Source organism: Rhinolophus ferrumequinum, chromosome 10, assembly GCF_004115265.2.
Source record: "Rhinolophus ferrumequinum isolate MPI-CBG mRhiFer1 chromosome 10, mRhiFer1_v1.p, whole genome shotgun sequence".
NCBI classification, from domain to species: Eukaryota; Metazoa; Chordata; class Mammalia; order Chiroptera; family Rhinolophidae; genus Rhinolophus; species Rhinolophus ferrumequinum.
Genome location: NC_046293.1, coordinates 30184599 through 30199725, shown reverse-complemented (window position 1 = coordinate 30199725; position 15127 = coordinate 30184599). Strand labels below are relative to the sequence as shown.

The 15127-nt window shown below is 34.8% G+C and overlaps 1 protein-coding gene across 1 annotated transcript in view; it reads left to right on the top strand.

Moving 5' to 3' along the window:
* SLC15A5 (solute carrier family 15 member 5) overlaps nucleotides 1-15127 on the top strand; it is a 69705-nt gene that overhangs the window by 15365 nt on the left and 39213 nt on the right. Inside the window, 2 exon segments of the mRNA XM_033118558.1 lie at nucleotides 7744-7963; nucleotides 12203-12390. Of these exon segments, the coding sequence (XP_032974449.1) occupies nucleotides 7744-7963; nucleotides 12203-12390 (408 nt within the window).

Genomic DNA, 15127 nt, shown 5'->3' with positions numbered 1-15127 from the left:
AGAACTTATCTCTACTCATTTTTTCCCATCCCCCCGTAGTAATTTTGAAGCAAAAACTAAATATTATAGCATTTCATTTGTGTGTGTGTGTGTATCATGTTCATGTTATATATGTTATATATATGTTTATATATATATATATATACACACACTTTAAAATACATAATCACAATGTCATTACCTCACACACACACACATGCACACACAGAATTTCTTAACATCCTCAAATACTTGGTCACTGTTAAAATCTAATTGTTTCCATTAAAAAAACCTTTTGTTTGGTTTTGTTTTATGCTTTATTCAAATCAAATCCAAATAAGGCCCATATATTCCAAATGGGAGATGTATCTCTTAAATCATATATATTCCCCCTTCATTTCTGTCTCTCTCTTTTCAATTTTTCATAGAGCATTTGCAATAGTCTGGATTTTGCTGATTGCATCCACCTGGTGTGATCCAACAGGTTTTTCTCTTTACTTCCTGTAAATCGTCTAACAGACCTAGGTACTTAATCAGATTCAGATTTTTTTGGCAGGGGGAATTCCTTCATAGATGATGTTATGTGCTTCAATCAAGAGGCATAATGTCTGATTACTCTGTTTTTGCAGTGTCAGCACCCACTGATGATTTTTGCCTAAATCCATGACTTTACTGGGAGCTGCAGGATGGTGATGTTCTATATTTCTTTCTCTCTTATTAGCTGAAATAATTCCTCAACAACTACTTAATTACACAGAGGTACAGATTATGTAAGGAAAAGAAATAAATGTCTAATTATTTCCCTGTTTTTAGATTTTGGATTTAATACGTTGAGCTTCATTATCTACCAAAGATGACCTGTTAGTTTTCTTTAACTATTATTATTAATTCATGGACATAAGAATTTTAACGTGTTTCTGTCCACTCCAATTACTGATGCTCACAGTGTTCTGTATTTGGGCCGTGATATCCTCTCCACTTTAGTGCCTGTGTTCTTCAGACAAGCCTCTATTGTCTTTGGTTGCTCCCTGGCTTTTATGATAAGATAGTGTACGGTCATCATTTCCTTCCCTGAACTTCGAACCATCTCTTTCTCCAAAAACTGTGTTTCCTTCTTGTATATAAAGGAATGTAGAGACTACAATCTTAGCACTAGGGATGCCCACTGCTCCTGAGTCTATCACGGTTGCTAGTCTTTCAGTGCACAAAGCTAAAAAATGTTCTTTTTCTTCTTTCTAAGATAACATACATTTTGGATTACACTAATACCCTAATCAAAACCAGTGCTACAGGATTTTTACTTAACTTTATCAAACTCAGATCTTTTTCTACTTCTTCCCGTGCCAAAAATCCCAGTTCTCAATGACAGCAGTAGATTTGCATATTTGCTTCATTTCAAAAGACACACTCAGTAATCTTAGATTAACACTACCACCAACAACACGATTGTTGGAAAGAGTGTTAAGATTCTTCTTGCAGTTTTTTTTTTCCCCTTTAATGTCATTAACCCTGGGAATGTTCACTAGAATTATTATGGTTTAAAGTCACTTGGTATAGTTTCTCTCTGGTTATACCACTAAATTTATGTGTATAATTAAGTGCATTAGTTCCATTTTTCTTTATACTTCCAGGTATTTTAAAATTTTTAATTTGTTTTAAATCATGTAAAATTTATGTCCAAAACAAGGTCTATACATTCCTATATCCCCTCCTATTCCATTAGCTCTCAATTTACCTATTTTTAAAAATCAACATTCATTTTTTAATTTACAAAATTATTAAAATTTTATATGTGTGTATGTGTCTCTGTGCATGTATATGGATTCCCCCTTCTTATATAAGCAGTAACATATTATTCACACTTTTCTCACTCGCTTGTTTCAATTTAGTATAACCTAGTGGTTGCTTCATAACTGTTTGCAAAAATATGCCCCATTCCTTTTTATAGCTGCATAGTACTCCACTGTGTGGTGAACCATTGTTTATTTTACCATCTTATGTTGATGCACATTTGGGTTGTTTCTTTACTTTTGCTGTTAAGCAGGTTCCAATGAATAGCTTGGTGTATACCTCTCTTTACTTTGTCCCCCAGCTTATCTTTAGGATAGGTCCTACAAGTTTGCTAAATCGAAAAGTAAATCCATAGATAATTTTGGTACATATTGCCAAATTTCCTTCTACAGTCGTTGGAACATGTTGTATGTTTTTCCCAAAATGGTATAAGAATGATTATTCCCACATAGTTTCTCCAACACAGTACATCGTCAAACTTTTGATTTTTGCCAATTTGAGGGTGGGAAATGAAATCTCACTTAAATATTAATTGACATTTCTCTTATTATGAGACAAGTTGAACATCTTTTCATTGCTGTGGAGTAATTTGAGTTTTGTTTTGTTTCTTTTCAGTGAACTACCTGTTCATATATCTAGTCCATTTTTTTCTATGGGATTGTGGACTTTTTCCTTCAATTTTTAGAGAATCTTTCTGTCATCCCTGAATAGCAAAAAAGAAGAAAATGTAAAGTATAAACTTTTATTGAAAGATCACTGATATTTTTTGGAGTGTGTAATTATCAAAAATTCTGTTTTTTATGAATATACATATATATACATACACACATATATATATAATTTTTTAGATTCATATTTTCTAAATAACTATTTAGCATCCATTCATTTGTTTTCCAATCTCCTATTTGAAAATATATTCATCTGAATAAATATGATTTTTGAGTTACATAGATCTATATAATCAACTCTGTGTATTGTCAGCCCTATTATAGTAGTCCACATGTTACGTTTTTTAACATATGATAAAGTAACCTTTCTTTGGAAATTTACAAACAAAACAAGTTTACTAGCTGCAAGTAAAATTATAATAGAAAATGTTCTCTGGTGGTTTACTTTACGTAATACTTTATAAAATGAATATTTTGGAGTTGTTTTTGTTTTTGTTTTTATTTTGTTCTGTTTCTATTTCCAAGTTATAAGATCACCCAACTTGATGAAGTAAAACTCTGTCTTCCCTCTAGCAAAGTATATAATCTTTATTTTGGCTCCTTCCTCTCTGATGACTAAATTGGAAATTCCTCCAAGCTGTAATTCAAAGCCATAGGTGACCTTAAAGAAATGATTTTTTATATGCTACCTTTTATTTTAAGGTAACTTTTCAAATGTGGACCATGCATTCCATTATGTTTAGCTGTCAAGCACGGGCTTCATTTGCATTTTTTCCCACTGCTATAATTTTGAGAACTGGCAGGTGACCAAAGAAGAAAAAAATGTGCATCTACCATCTAGAGTGCAATGTAGGCTTTTTTATTATAATTAAGTAGCATAGATATTCATGATTAGATCAAGGTCAGAGGAGCAGAGCATCAGAGCCAAGGACTTAAAGGTACAAAGAATGGAAAATTGCTTTCTAAAGTTTTGTTTTTTTTAAATAGTAATGGTGACAATCTTTAAGTTTTGCAATAAAAAATTTTAAATAGCTCATCTGTTTTATTTTAAAATGTATACACCCGGTGTGTTTGCACATTTAAACTGGAGCTTGAAGTCTCAGTTGCATTTTCATTCCAGTTTTTTTTTTTTTTTTCCAACTTCCCATTTCTGCTCCTGGTGCAGAAAAGCAATTTGAGAATTATAATGACAATGGATTCTTTTAAAGGCTGAGTCTACATGACACCCCAAATTATTTGTATAGAAGGCACAAATTTTCTATTAAGTTTAAAGGATTAATCCGAGGAGGTGGCGTGATGTATAGGTGTAGATGTTTTCAACGAGATATCCCTCCTAACATTCAGTGATAACTCTGCAGTTTGATGGGACAGGGAGATCACTGTACTGTTCCTTTCCTGCCTTCTCTAACTAGCTTCTTGGCTTCCTCTCAGCCGAGCTGATCAATTTAGGTTTATTACTTCTCCTTCCCTCTGACTTACAACCCATCTAGCACACCGTCCACTCTTCTTCCATCACCTTGGCTAAGTTTTCTCCTCTTAATTGATGCAGAGCCCTAGGATTCATTCCAGGGACCCTGGCTCTTCTCTTCCCACCCTCTTTCCTTAAGTAATCTCTAGTTCCACAGTTTTTAATGCCAATTATACACCAAGCACTCAATTTCATACCGTGTTTCCCCGAAAATAAGACCTGGCTGGACAATCAGCTCTAATGCGTCTTTTGGAGCAAAAATTAATATAAGACCCAGTCTTATTTTACTATAATATAAGACTGGGTCTTATGTAATATAATATAATGTAATGTAATGTAATATAATATAATACCAGGTCTTATATTAATTTTTGCTCCAAAAGACACATTAGATTGTCTAGCTAGGTCTTATTTTCGGGGAAACACAGTAGTGACCTCTCTCCTCACCTTTAAAGTCATATATCCAACTTCCTATTCAATGTTTTGACTTGGTTATCTAATACTGGTCTCAAACTTAACCTGACCAAAACTCAGCTCTTGAATGTTCCAGTTGCAAACTGACCCCTTTCTTGACTTTCCATATCAATGTAAGTCAACAATAACCAGTTATTTAAGGGAAACAGAAGTAGTCATCCCCAATCTTCTCATTTCTTAAACCCCTCCCCACATCAGAAAATCCTACTGATTGTTCAAAAACAAGTCCCATCCTATTCACTTCTCTTCATTGCTACTACTATGTACAAGTCACCACTACTTGCCTGTCTCCCAGCTTCCTCTCTTGTTTCCTAAAATCCATTATCCATACAGCTACCAGAGCTCAGAGAATATTTTTTAAATTATACAGCATATGATATCTCTACTCTATACAAAACTTAATGGTCTCCCATAACACTGAGAACAAAATCCAAGTTCCTTCTTTTGGCCTGTGAAGTCTGACCCCTGAACAACTCTTGAACCTCCTCGCCTTCCAATCTTCTTCTCACTAACTGAGCTACTGTCCCATTGGCCTTTACTATTCCTGAACGTCTCCTAGCTCATTTCTACCTCATGACATGCCTGGCATATGCTTCCTCTGGATCTCTTTGCCTATTCAATCCTCAGTTCAAATTTCAACTTTTTAAGTCTCCTCTACAACAAAACCTACCATGGGTTTCTATTTTATCAATCCATTTTGTTTTCATCTTTGAACTTGCCTAATATTTTCTTGCTTGTTTAGTGTGACCCCCACCAGAAACAAAACTCAGGAGTTTGTAGGTCACGTTTATTGGTATGTTCTCAAGGACTAGAAACATTTGTTTGGCATAAATTATGTGCATTCACAGTGCTAGCTAAAACTTTAGACCTCCTTCATGATTATCCATTTCTTGTTCTTAACCATTTTGTTTTTGTTGCTTCATATCACCACATCAGATACAATTTTACTTGCTTAAATAAATTCATTTTTCAAAGTGTTTATTGGTTTGAAGCCAGTGATACTCAAAGCCTAATCCATGGAGCAGCTTTGGCCAATAAGCTGTTTATTACTGGTATGCAGTAAAATAAATACAGACGCTGAAAGCAAACATGTAAAAGTACTTATGGAAAGTTATATTTTATATCCGTTAAATCTAATAATAAAAAAATCAGGACTTATATTTTATATGTCCTTGTTTCTTATTTTATTCTTTTGGTATTTCATTTTTATTGTATTTCACAAATGTATTGATCATGATAGTTGAGAAATTAAAAAAAAAAAAAACTTGTCTTTTAACCCCACTAGTTTAAGATGCATTAATCTAACCTTCAGAAATAATATGATAGTGATATTTAACTGTTTAATAAAATTGCAGGTATCAATTTATCATGTATAAGAACAGATCCAAATTTATCTTGCAACAAACAGTGATTTGTTTATACAAAAAAAAAAAAAGAATAATGAGTTTAAAACATGTCATATTCAATAAAATACCTGAATTTGAAACATAGACAGAAAATTGAGGGGAATATCTTTAGAAGTAGTATTTCGTCCTGGAAATAGCTATCAGTTAATAATAAAGCCTTTTTGAAAGCATAGAGTAAGCTGGATCAATGCCAGTAATAACCTATATAGCAATGTTTTGCAAGAGTTGAGCAGAGAACAGGTTGATGAGCAACAGAGACAAGATAATAAGGAAATGTCAGAAAGTTAAGCCTCCTAGCCCAGACCTGTTCAAATTTGGTCTCTAGGCTGTTCATCAAGACATTCTCAGTTCTCATCTTTTAAAACCTTAAGTAAACTAATTGAAATAGCTAGGAAAGTCTCATAATAGAGCAGTTCTTCCTGCAATAATAAGGAGATGTTCCTATTACTTCTTTCCTAAGAGACACAAACCTTGGCCACTCATAGGTGTTTCTGTCCCCTGGGCCTTCTCAGTCCCTGGGCCTCTTATTTGTGTCTGGAAATAGTGACTAAAAAGAGGCAATAGTTACTATAGATATGAACCCATCTCCTGTCAGCAATTATCCCAACATACTTCCACTTGACCTCTACACGCTTCACAGAGGCCACCAAAAAGCCACTGCTGTAATCATTTCTTGGTCACTACCAATTTGGGCTGGGTTTGATTCAGTGACTTAGAGGTGAAAGACTCCATATCCAATTACTCGGCCCCCAGCTTCCTCAATTAATCAACGAATGACATAATACGTCTCTTATAACACTTAGAGAAAAAACCAGATCAAATCAATATAATCACTCTGTAACCATAAAAAGAAAGATTAATACATATTCTTTATTTTAATATAAAATCCAAAATTCTGTGGCATTTAAATGAACTCGGTTAGAATGCATTTCATCTAGAATTTTGTAGGAAACTTGAACATAATCAAATGATAACCAAACTATACTTTTTAGAGTTTCTTTAGAGAAACTCAAAGATTTTCACATTTATTTCACCATTTGTCCTGAAACTATGGTTTAGTGTCTATGTAATTTGTGGAAGGATTATCTGGTCAAAGGGGTTCTATAAAAAAAATTGTAACAATCATGATGGTACAACTGAACTGTTAACAAAACAGGGGTCTCTTATCTGTCACTGTATCAGGGAGTCCTAATGGAATCAAAGAAAAGCTGGAATCTGAAAGATCATAAAATAAGCAACAATGACGTTGCAAATCATTAGCAGTAAGTGACTGCAAACATCTAAAGCAATAAAATGCTTCTGATGCTAAAGTGACAGCCACATAAACCCAGAGGAAACTACTGGAAAAGTCAAAAGCCAACTAATCCAATCTGAACTTTTAGATTGGATTGATACATGTTGATATACACTATCAACATGTATAAAGTCATTTGGAGAGTTCAAAGTTTACGTCTGAAATTCATGGATAAAGTCAAAGCAGAGAACACATTTCCCTTCATCGCCATGTCAAAATAAGAAACCACCCTCTACATGACAAGTAAAGTGAAGATTATTTATATAACATTTTATATTAAAAAACAGTACCAGTTCTTTGTGTCAAGGCTGTAAAGGAAAGTTCAGGTTGTCTTATTCATTAATGAGTAAAAGTTAGAGACTTCTGAGAGATTCTATAATTTTTACTTTGGTGTTTTGTCTCCTTTCTTCCCTTTTTAATAGTTTCCCTTGATCTTACCTTTTCATTTTTTCTATCAGCTGTCAGGCACCACCTTGGGCTGGTCACCAGGAGGCCAGAACTCTTGTCAGAGCTTGTTCCTTTGAATTCAACCCCTTGGGTGCTAAAACATTCTCAGTCACTTTACTGCCCTTCATCCTTATAATTGTCATCTTCCTGATTGACATCATGGAAAACGGAAGAGCAATTCCTTTACTAATACATAATATTTCCAATTACTGGCAGGTTGCACCCTCCTCACAACTTTTGGACTGTTTGTTAATGCACTGAAAACATGTTGTCTGCAATATTGCCATCTTCGTGGAGATGTGACAAGCTGGTTAGTCCATGCCAAGGAAAAAAATGGTGGCAACGACAGAGAGCACCAAGTGGAAGACACAAAATTTTTCTTGCCTCTTCTCCCTCTTTTCGTTTTTCAGCTCCTTTACAAAATGTGCATTATGCAGGTAAGGAAGGGTAATTACTACTACCCCCCCAACAATAATAAAATAATTGCATCTGAATATTACAAGTAAATACTTATTTTCATCCCAACAAAAGCTCTTCCCAAACGTTTCATCAGGCAGTTATTCTATAAATGCTTCTAATCATTACAGGCTCTAATTTCAAGAGCTAAGTTGGGTCAGGCAGAGGCAAACCTCAGGAGAATCTGGGTATGCTCTTTCTCCTGTAGAACTATGAATGTCTGTCAGTAGGTGCAGATAATACTTTAGAGTGCATAGTTATAAGGCATAAAAGCAGCCCATGAAAATATGAGATCGATGAGCAATTACCCAACCTCTCTATCGCCAAAGGTTTTGCTTTCCTTCTTCATTAAGCCTTTAAAAACTGTTACTAACATGTAGCTAAATTGATTGATTTGAGGATCACCTCCGCGGTACTCTTGAGTACTCAGTACTAATGAGCAAGTGACTCTCTCCCCACCCACTCTTAGTTCCTTGGTGAATCATTCCCTATGCTGTAGAGAAATCAGAGAAAAAACACCAAGTCCAAAGTATGCTTTATAAATATATGTGATTTAAAAAAACTTTTTAATGTGATAATGCTCAAAGACTTACTTATTAAGAAATATAATTTCTTCATATATTCTTCATTTATCAAATGATTATAAAAGTCTTTAAAGAAATTTGGTATTATCCTCATTGCTACCCCCCAATTTAGAGTTTAGATGGCTAACGAGTGAGTTGTATTGATATATCATAGAACAAAAGAGCTGAAAAGACACTTAGAGATTAACTTACTCACTACTTAATTTGTTGAAGAGGAGATGAGGCTCAGAAAAATTAAGTGATTTTAGAGGGATGGGTAGATCACACAGTTAACAGTAGTGAAAGGAAAAGCAGAATCTGCCTTCTGATTCTAGTAGAATGCTTGCTTCTCTAAACCCGGGGTGAGCAAATTACAGCCCACAGGCCAAACCTAGCCAACTGCCTTTTTTTGTATGTCCTGCAAAGTAAGAAGGTTTCTACATTTTTATATAGTTGAAAAAAATCAAAGGAAAAACAATTTTGTGGCTCATGAAAATTGTATGAAGTTCAAAATTTGGTGTCCATAAAGTTTTATTGGCACACAGCCACTCTTACTTGTTAGTCATACTGTATCTACTTATACATGAAAACAGAAGAACTGAGTAGTTACAATAGCATCCATACATGGAAATATTTTCTATCTGGTCCTTTACAGAAAAGTTTGCTGACCTTTGCTCTAAATAATGCAGGAAAGCTAGGCTGATTTAGTAGATTCAGCCTTCCTCCTGACTCCACAATAATAACTGGCACAAAAACATAAAAATATTACCCACATATATAATTAATATCATAAACACATCTTAGAATGAACAAATTAATAATGAGTACAAAATTACTAAGTGGTCCATAGCTAGCCTTGAATCTTCTGTGCAAATAGCACGAATTACTGATTCTTTGTCTTTATAATGCAGTGACATCTTATATTTCTTTTGACTGAGCCTTCTCTGAAAAATGTCATATATTTTTTAATTTGACATAAATTACAATAATTTCTGATAAACTGATTTTTATGCATCTTACCAAATCTAGATGCCCAATTTATTGCAAAGAACAAAAATTAATCCTTATCGATCACTTCTATATGTCCTAGCTTCCAAAAAATGACTTCACAGTATCTAATTTAATCTCTGCAGTAAGTCTACATGGCTGATATTATCATCCTAAAACTTAGTCTCAGAGATATTAAATGACTTGTACTTGCTGGCAATCACTCTGCTAATAATAGTATGTGGCAGAGCAGCCATATCAACTCCGGGCTGGCACCAACGCCCATACTTTGCAATTGCCCACAATGCCTCTCTTGCAGCCGGATTAAAAATCCTGATACAGACTACATAGATTCCAAAATTATCTACAGTCATGTTTGCCAGAAACTTTAAAGGAAATGGTTAGAATGTACTTCTCAAGGGAGGCAAAGAAAACTTCCATTGGGATAGGCTGGAATTAAATTTTTGCCTCCAGATGAAATAATCACTGGTATAAAGGCAATCAAAGTACCAAGAATGAAATATCATAGAATTCCATATTTTAAATTTAATAGCCATTACTGACCTTCAGTTCCAAGACATACATTTAAAATATGTTGATATTAAGGCCAATGATGTTGCCGTTTGACATTACTGGTCATTCAAAGGTGAAAATGAATCTCTATTGACAGCAATTATTTCTGAATACTCAGAGGCTTGTGTGAAATAAAAGTATTTAAAATTTTAAAAGGGGATGATTTCAGAACTTGAGGCAGAAGCAGAAATGATTTCAAGCTTTCAAGACACTGGAGCCTTTTCTTAGATTAGGCAATATATTAATATTGCTTCACTAAAGATTAATAGTACATTTGCCACATTATTAAGTTAACAGGTTTCTGTGTCTGTGATTCATGCCGATAATAACTTTATTCCTATTAACAATAATTCTCATTTGAAATCAGTAACAGAAACTTCCAAGTTGTGCTGGGAGCCTTTCAGTCTTATAGTAGTTCTGCTGCCAGCACTTTTTTGAAAAAACATTATTCATTCTCCTTTGATTGGGTGATACATGTTTAATTTTATTGAACTAGGGCAGAACTAGCTAATGTTCTCTTCACTAGCTCCATCTGTACCCAACCAAAACAATCCTAGTTTACAATGCCAAGAGTCAAATTAAAGACTGGAGACCAATTATTACCAAGACATATTTTACAGAGATAGGAAAAAACACCTCAGTGAAAATGTGGTTCATTCCTGGGTTTAAGCGGTTAACACAGCACTAGGCTCGTTTTACATTTGGTGGGCTCATTAACAGCTGTAGTGACTTATGACTCTGCTTCTCCTATACCCTCTCAGATTGCACAATTGATGATACAGAAGGGGTTAGTGAAGGTTTCAAACAAGACGTTATCCTCTGGATGTTTGAGCAAGGCTGCTCTTCCGGCATGGTGGAAAGGCAGGAATCCTAATGTAGTTAGTGCATGTACTGAAAGAAAAACTGGAGAGTTCATTCCTCAAAGGCAAGGCTCGGGTTGACTGTCTCTCTAAAACACTTAGGAGCTTGTGTGCCACGGGGAATAACAGAAAAACTCTGTGCTGCTAATGATTATGATAAAGATGTGATCGTTTCCACCAAGTTCATAAACTAGAAAAGTGAGGAGAGGTCCCCTTTCCGGTGACGATGTGTTTTAGTTCTGATGTTATAACCTAACAAGACGTTTGGAATGCATGAAGAGGCTCTAAGTTAGGCTTAGATTATTAGGGTTATTTTAAAAATGAAGAAATTCTAACACAACATTGAAGGTTTGGGGTGGGGCAGAGGATATTTTGTTTTTCCCATTTCTTATCTGCTACTTTTTTTTTCTTTTTTTTATGGGCTATCCCATATAGCCTAAGTGTGTAGTAGGCTACACCATCTAGGTTTGTGTAAGTGTACTCTATGAGGTTTGCACAACAAAATTGCCTAACAATGCATTTCTCCAGAACATATCCTCATTATGTCATTAAGTGGCAGATGATTGTATCTGCTACTTTTTTACGCAAACCTTTTTCATGTAGTTCTCTTTTTTTTTTTGGTCCTCTAGTGCGACACAATTAATTAAAAGGAGAGCTGAGACACAAATATGTCTTCTCTCTTTTTTTCCTCATGTTGTTTGGCTCATGTTATAAATGAGGCCCAACCAGGAAGCCCATAAAGATGGTCTCCAACAAGTAATGTGTTTCCACCACGGGCCCCTCTTCTTCAGAAAAAAATCTCGTCACTAAACCAGATGCTTTTTAAAGGATATATTCTAGCCTAAAACTTATTTTCATCAGGGAAAAACAGACATCCGTAATACTTTCCACTGGTTGTTACATTATTGTTCAAAAATAAGTTAAATGCAAAGCGTAAGTCATTTGATATTTTATGTGTCATCCTAAGCACAAAATCAGGGCCACTTTTCACAGGAGAATTAAGAAGATAGACTAGATGACAAAAGATTCCTCCATAAAGAATCAATAGTGTTGTCAGTAGGCTAAATAGAGCTCCTACTGCCCTTTGTCAGCTCACAACTGGGACCTTGAAGACCCAGGGAACATCCAGCTCGTCTGTCACAGAATACATGCAACGGACAAGGCGTCTGCAGCAGGACTCTTTCACCAAAGTTAAACCCCTGTCTTAGTGCATGGTTCCTTTTCCCCTCAAATACCGATTCCTTCCGGATATTATCTGCAGACAATGAATTCCGACCTGAATTTGGATGGGTTTCTTCTGCCCATTGCAGTAACGAATGTCATCAGCATCCTGCCACTGTGAATCCTGGCTCCTTGTATGGAATATTTCAGCACTTGCCTATTTCCCGCTAACAGAGATGGACTATTTCTGTCAGCATGTATTAGTAAGTACCAGTTACCATCTCAAGTGAATTGGTTGCAACTTTAAAAAAAAAGAAAAGAAAAGAAAAAGAAAAACCACTCTGCTAACATCTAAGCTAGCTATATGCTCTAAAAAAAGTCTGATTTTGACAAATTGGGAAGAAGGTGAATTTGAGAGTGATAACCTCCAGCTTCTCAAATCTCTATGCAGACATCAGTGTCCCATTTTCTTCCTATTCTTTATGCTTCCTCAGAAGACACATCTGAGATAAAGACATGGTGAAACTTCCAGTATCATCAAATGGCCTATCCCCTTCAAGGAAGGTGGTCCTTACTCCTGAGTCAACACTGAGTATGTTCTTAAAAAGTACCACAGGTAACAAACCTAAAACATAATGCCAGGCTATACTTGGGAGGCATTAACTTCCGAACCACTGGCAAAATTGATTTAAAATTATTACTGTGATTCACAGCTCTACTATAGTACTTCTTCAAATAGTAAGGTATATAGCAATAATTTTCAAACATTTTTTCTAGCTTTGTTGAAATATAATTGACATTTAACGTTATGTAATTTTAAGGTGTATAATGTGATGATTTGGTACATATACATATTGTGAAATATTTACCGCAATAAGGTTAACACATCCTTTACCTTACATAATTACCATTTTGTTGTTGTTGTTGCTGTTGTTGTTAGGGTGAAGACATTAAAGTTCTACTCTCACTTTTTAGTAAAAAAAAAAAAAAATAGAGCGCCTTACTCAGAACACAATTAATAAACCATAAAATAACTTTTCTCTGATTGACATGGGAGAGAAGGAGCTGAAATCCATTCTGATCACACTGTCCTCTACCAAGCGTGGCCCCTTGGGCACTGATGTGAAACAAGAGGACAGTGCTGGTACAATAAAACCAGGCTCACTCTACCAATCAGAGGTCTGGATCTCAGCCTATGCTCTGTCACTGAGGTGCTGTTGGGAGACTTCGAAAAGCCACCTAATATTTGTTTGCTTCTAGTTCACTTGTTATTTTCATTGAGGGGCATACTTTAAAACAACTTTGGGTTCCTCCATTTTGTAAGACCTTTGGAATCACTAAGGATGATATCAGTGCCTGGAGCATAGTCCTGACATAGAGGGAAAGCTCTATAAATGTTAGCGAGTATTGAGTGAATCATCATTTGCAAGGGAGGGGTGTAACTGTTTGGTGGGCATCAACAGAAAGCAAAGGGAGTTTGAAACTCTTGTGGAATATCATGTAATGGTAACCTGATGTCTTATCATCTAGATGAGAAATGATTCCATTGAAATAGTCAGGGGCAGGCATTTCGAAGAGTCTCTTTCCTTCGTTAACCTATTCTTCTTGTTAATTCCTCCTTTTTAGAGATCTGTGGAGACCATGTAGTCTTCTAGTAACCCATTATTATATGTTTTGCTATTTATCTGTTTATAGAAGTTACATTTTAGTGTGTGTGCTTCCTGTCATTTACTAAAGCCACAATCACTCCAAATCACATCACGGGGAAGATTTGTTTTGGGGAAGAACTCAAAATGACTAAACTCACCCTAGTTTATTTTGTTATCTTCAGTTATAGAGGCCTTTAGTACATAATCTTTTTTGATTTATTTCTAAAGCCAGTAATCCCAACGTTATTTATTGTAATACGTTTAGGCAAACGATAAATATTAATAGGTTTTTGAAAATTCTTAAATCTTAAAAAAGTGCTTTTTTGTCTGCCAATGTGGAAATCCCCAAACCAGTATTTAGTGAATGTCCAGCATGATTTGAAAACTCAAGAGAAAAGACATTGTACATACTCTCAGTAAGCATATTATTAAAACAGAATGAATGCAGGATAAAAGGGGAGTAAATTTATATTGCAAAATGCCAAAAACTTCGCCAGTCTTGTACAGGAAGTATCATGATAATCCCGTCTGAGCTTCCAAATTACTTAATTACGAAAAATTCCTTAAATTGTACTACTTTAGGAAAATATGCTACACAACATGGCTGAAAGAACACCATTAGAAATCCTTCCAGAGAATATGAAATCTTCAATTCACTTTACATATAAGACACTTTCGCTTGGACAATTCTCCAATCTTGCATATTTGAAATGATGTCTATTCTTAAAGAAAGGTACGGTTTTTTTCTGGATAAAGTTAGGCAGCATTAGCTAATGCTTGATGTTAAGGAACTAAATATTCCCCTTTAATATTGGAAACAGACTTGTTGGGCAGCAAAAGGGAAAAACTATACTCATTTCAAAAAGCTGAGCTATGTTCTCTGAGTACACAATACTGAATTTAGTTTTCTAAACCAGATTTCATTTGTTTGTCCATGTACGTACTTGTTCATTTTATTTGCATAATATTTTGCTATGGGAATATAAAAAAGGATGATGATATGCATCTTTTAAACTAGATTTTGCTTAAATTTCCCATATTCTGGTTTGGATTTTGTAAGATTACATTTTACCAAGACATGTTAGCACAAACTTAGAGTACTTTTTGGTAATAATTTACGTAACTGAATTAGTCTAATACTAAAATTTCCTTTCACTTTGAACTCAAGTGCCTTGAAAATGTGAGTGACATGTAACTATATAAATTATGAACAAATATTTATGAGTTCTTAATTTGAACCATAGGCACCTTCATATACATATCCCATTAAATCTCATGATAAACCAGCATTTAATAGGTCAAGGGTCTCAAATATAAGTGCCATTTAAATTCATGTTTCCTAATTCTAAGA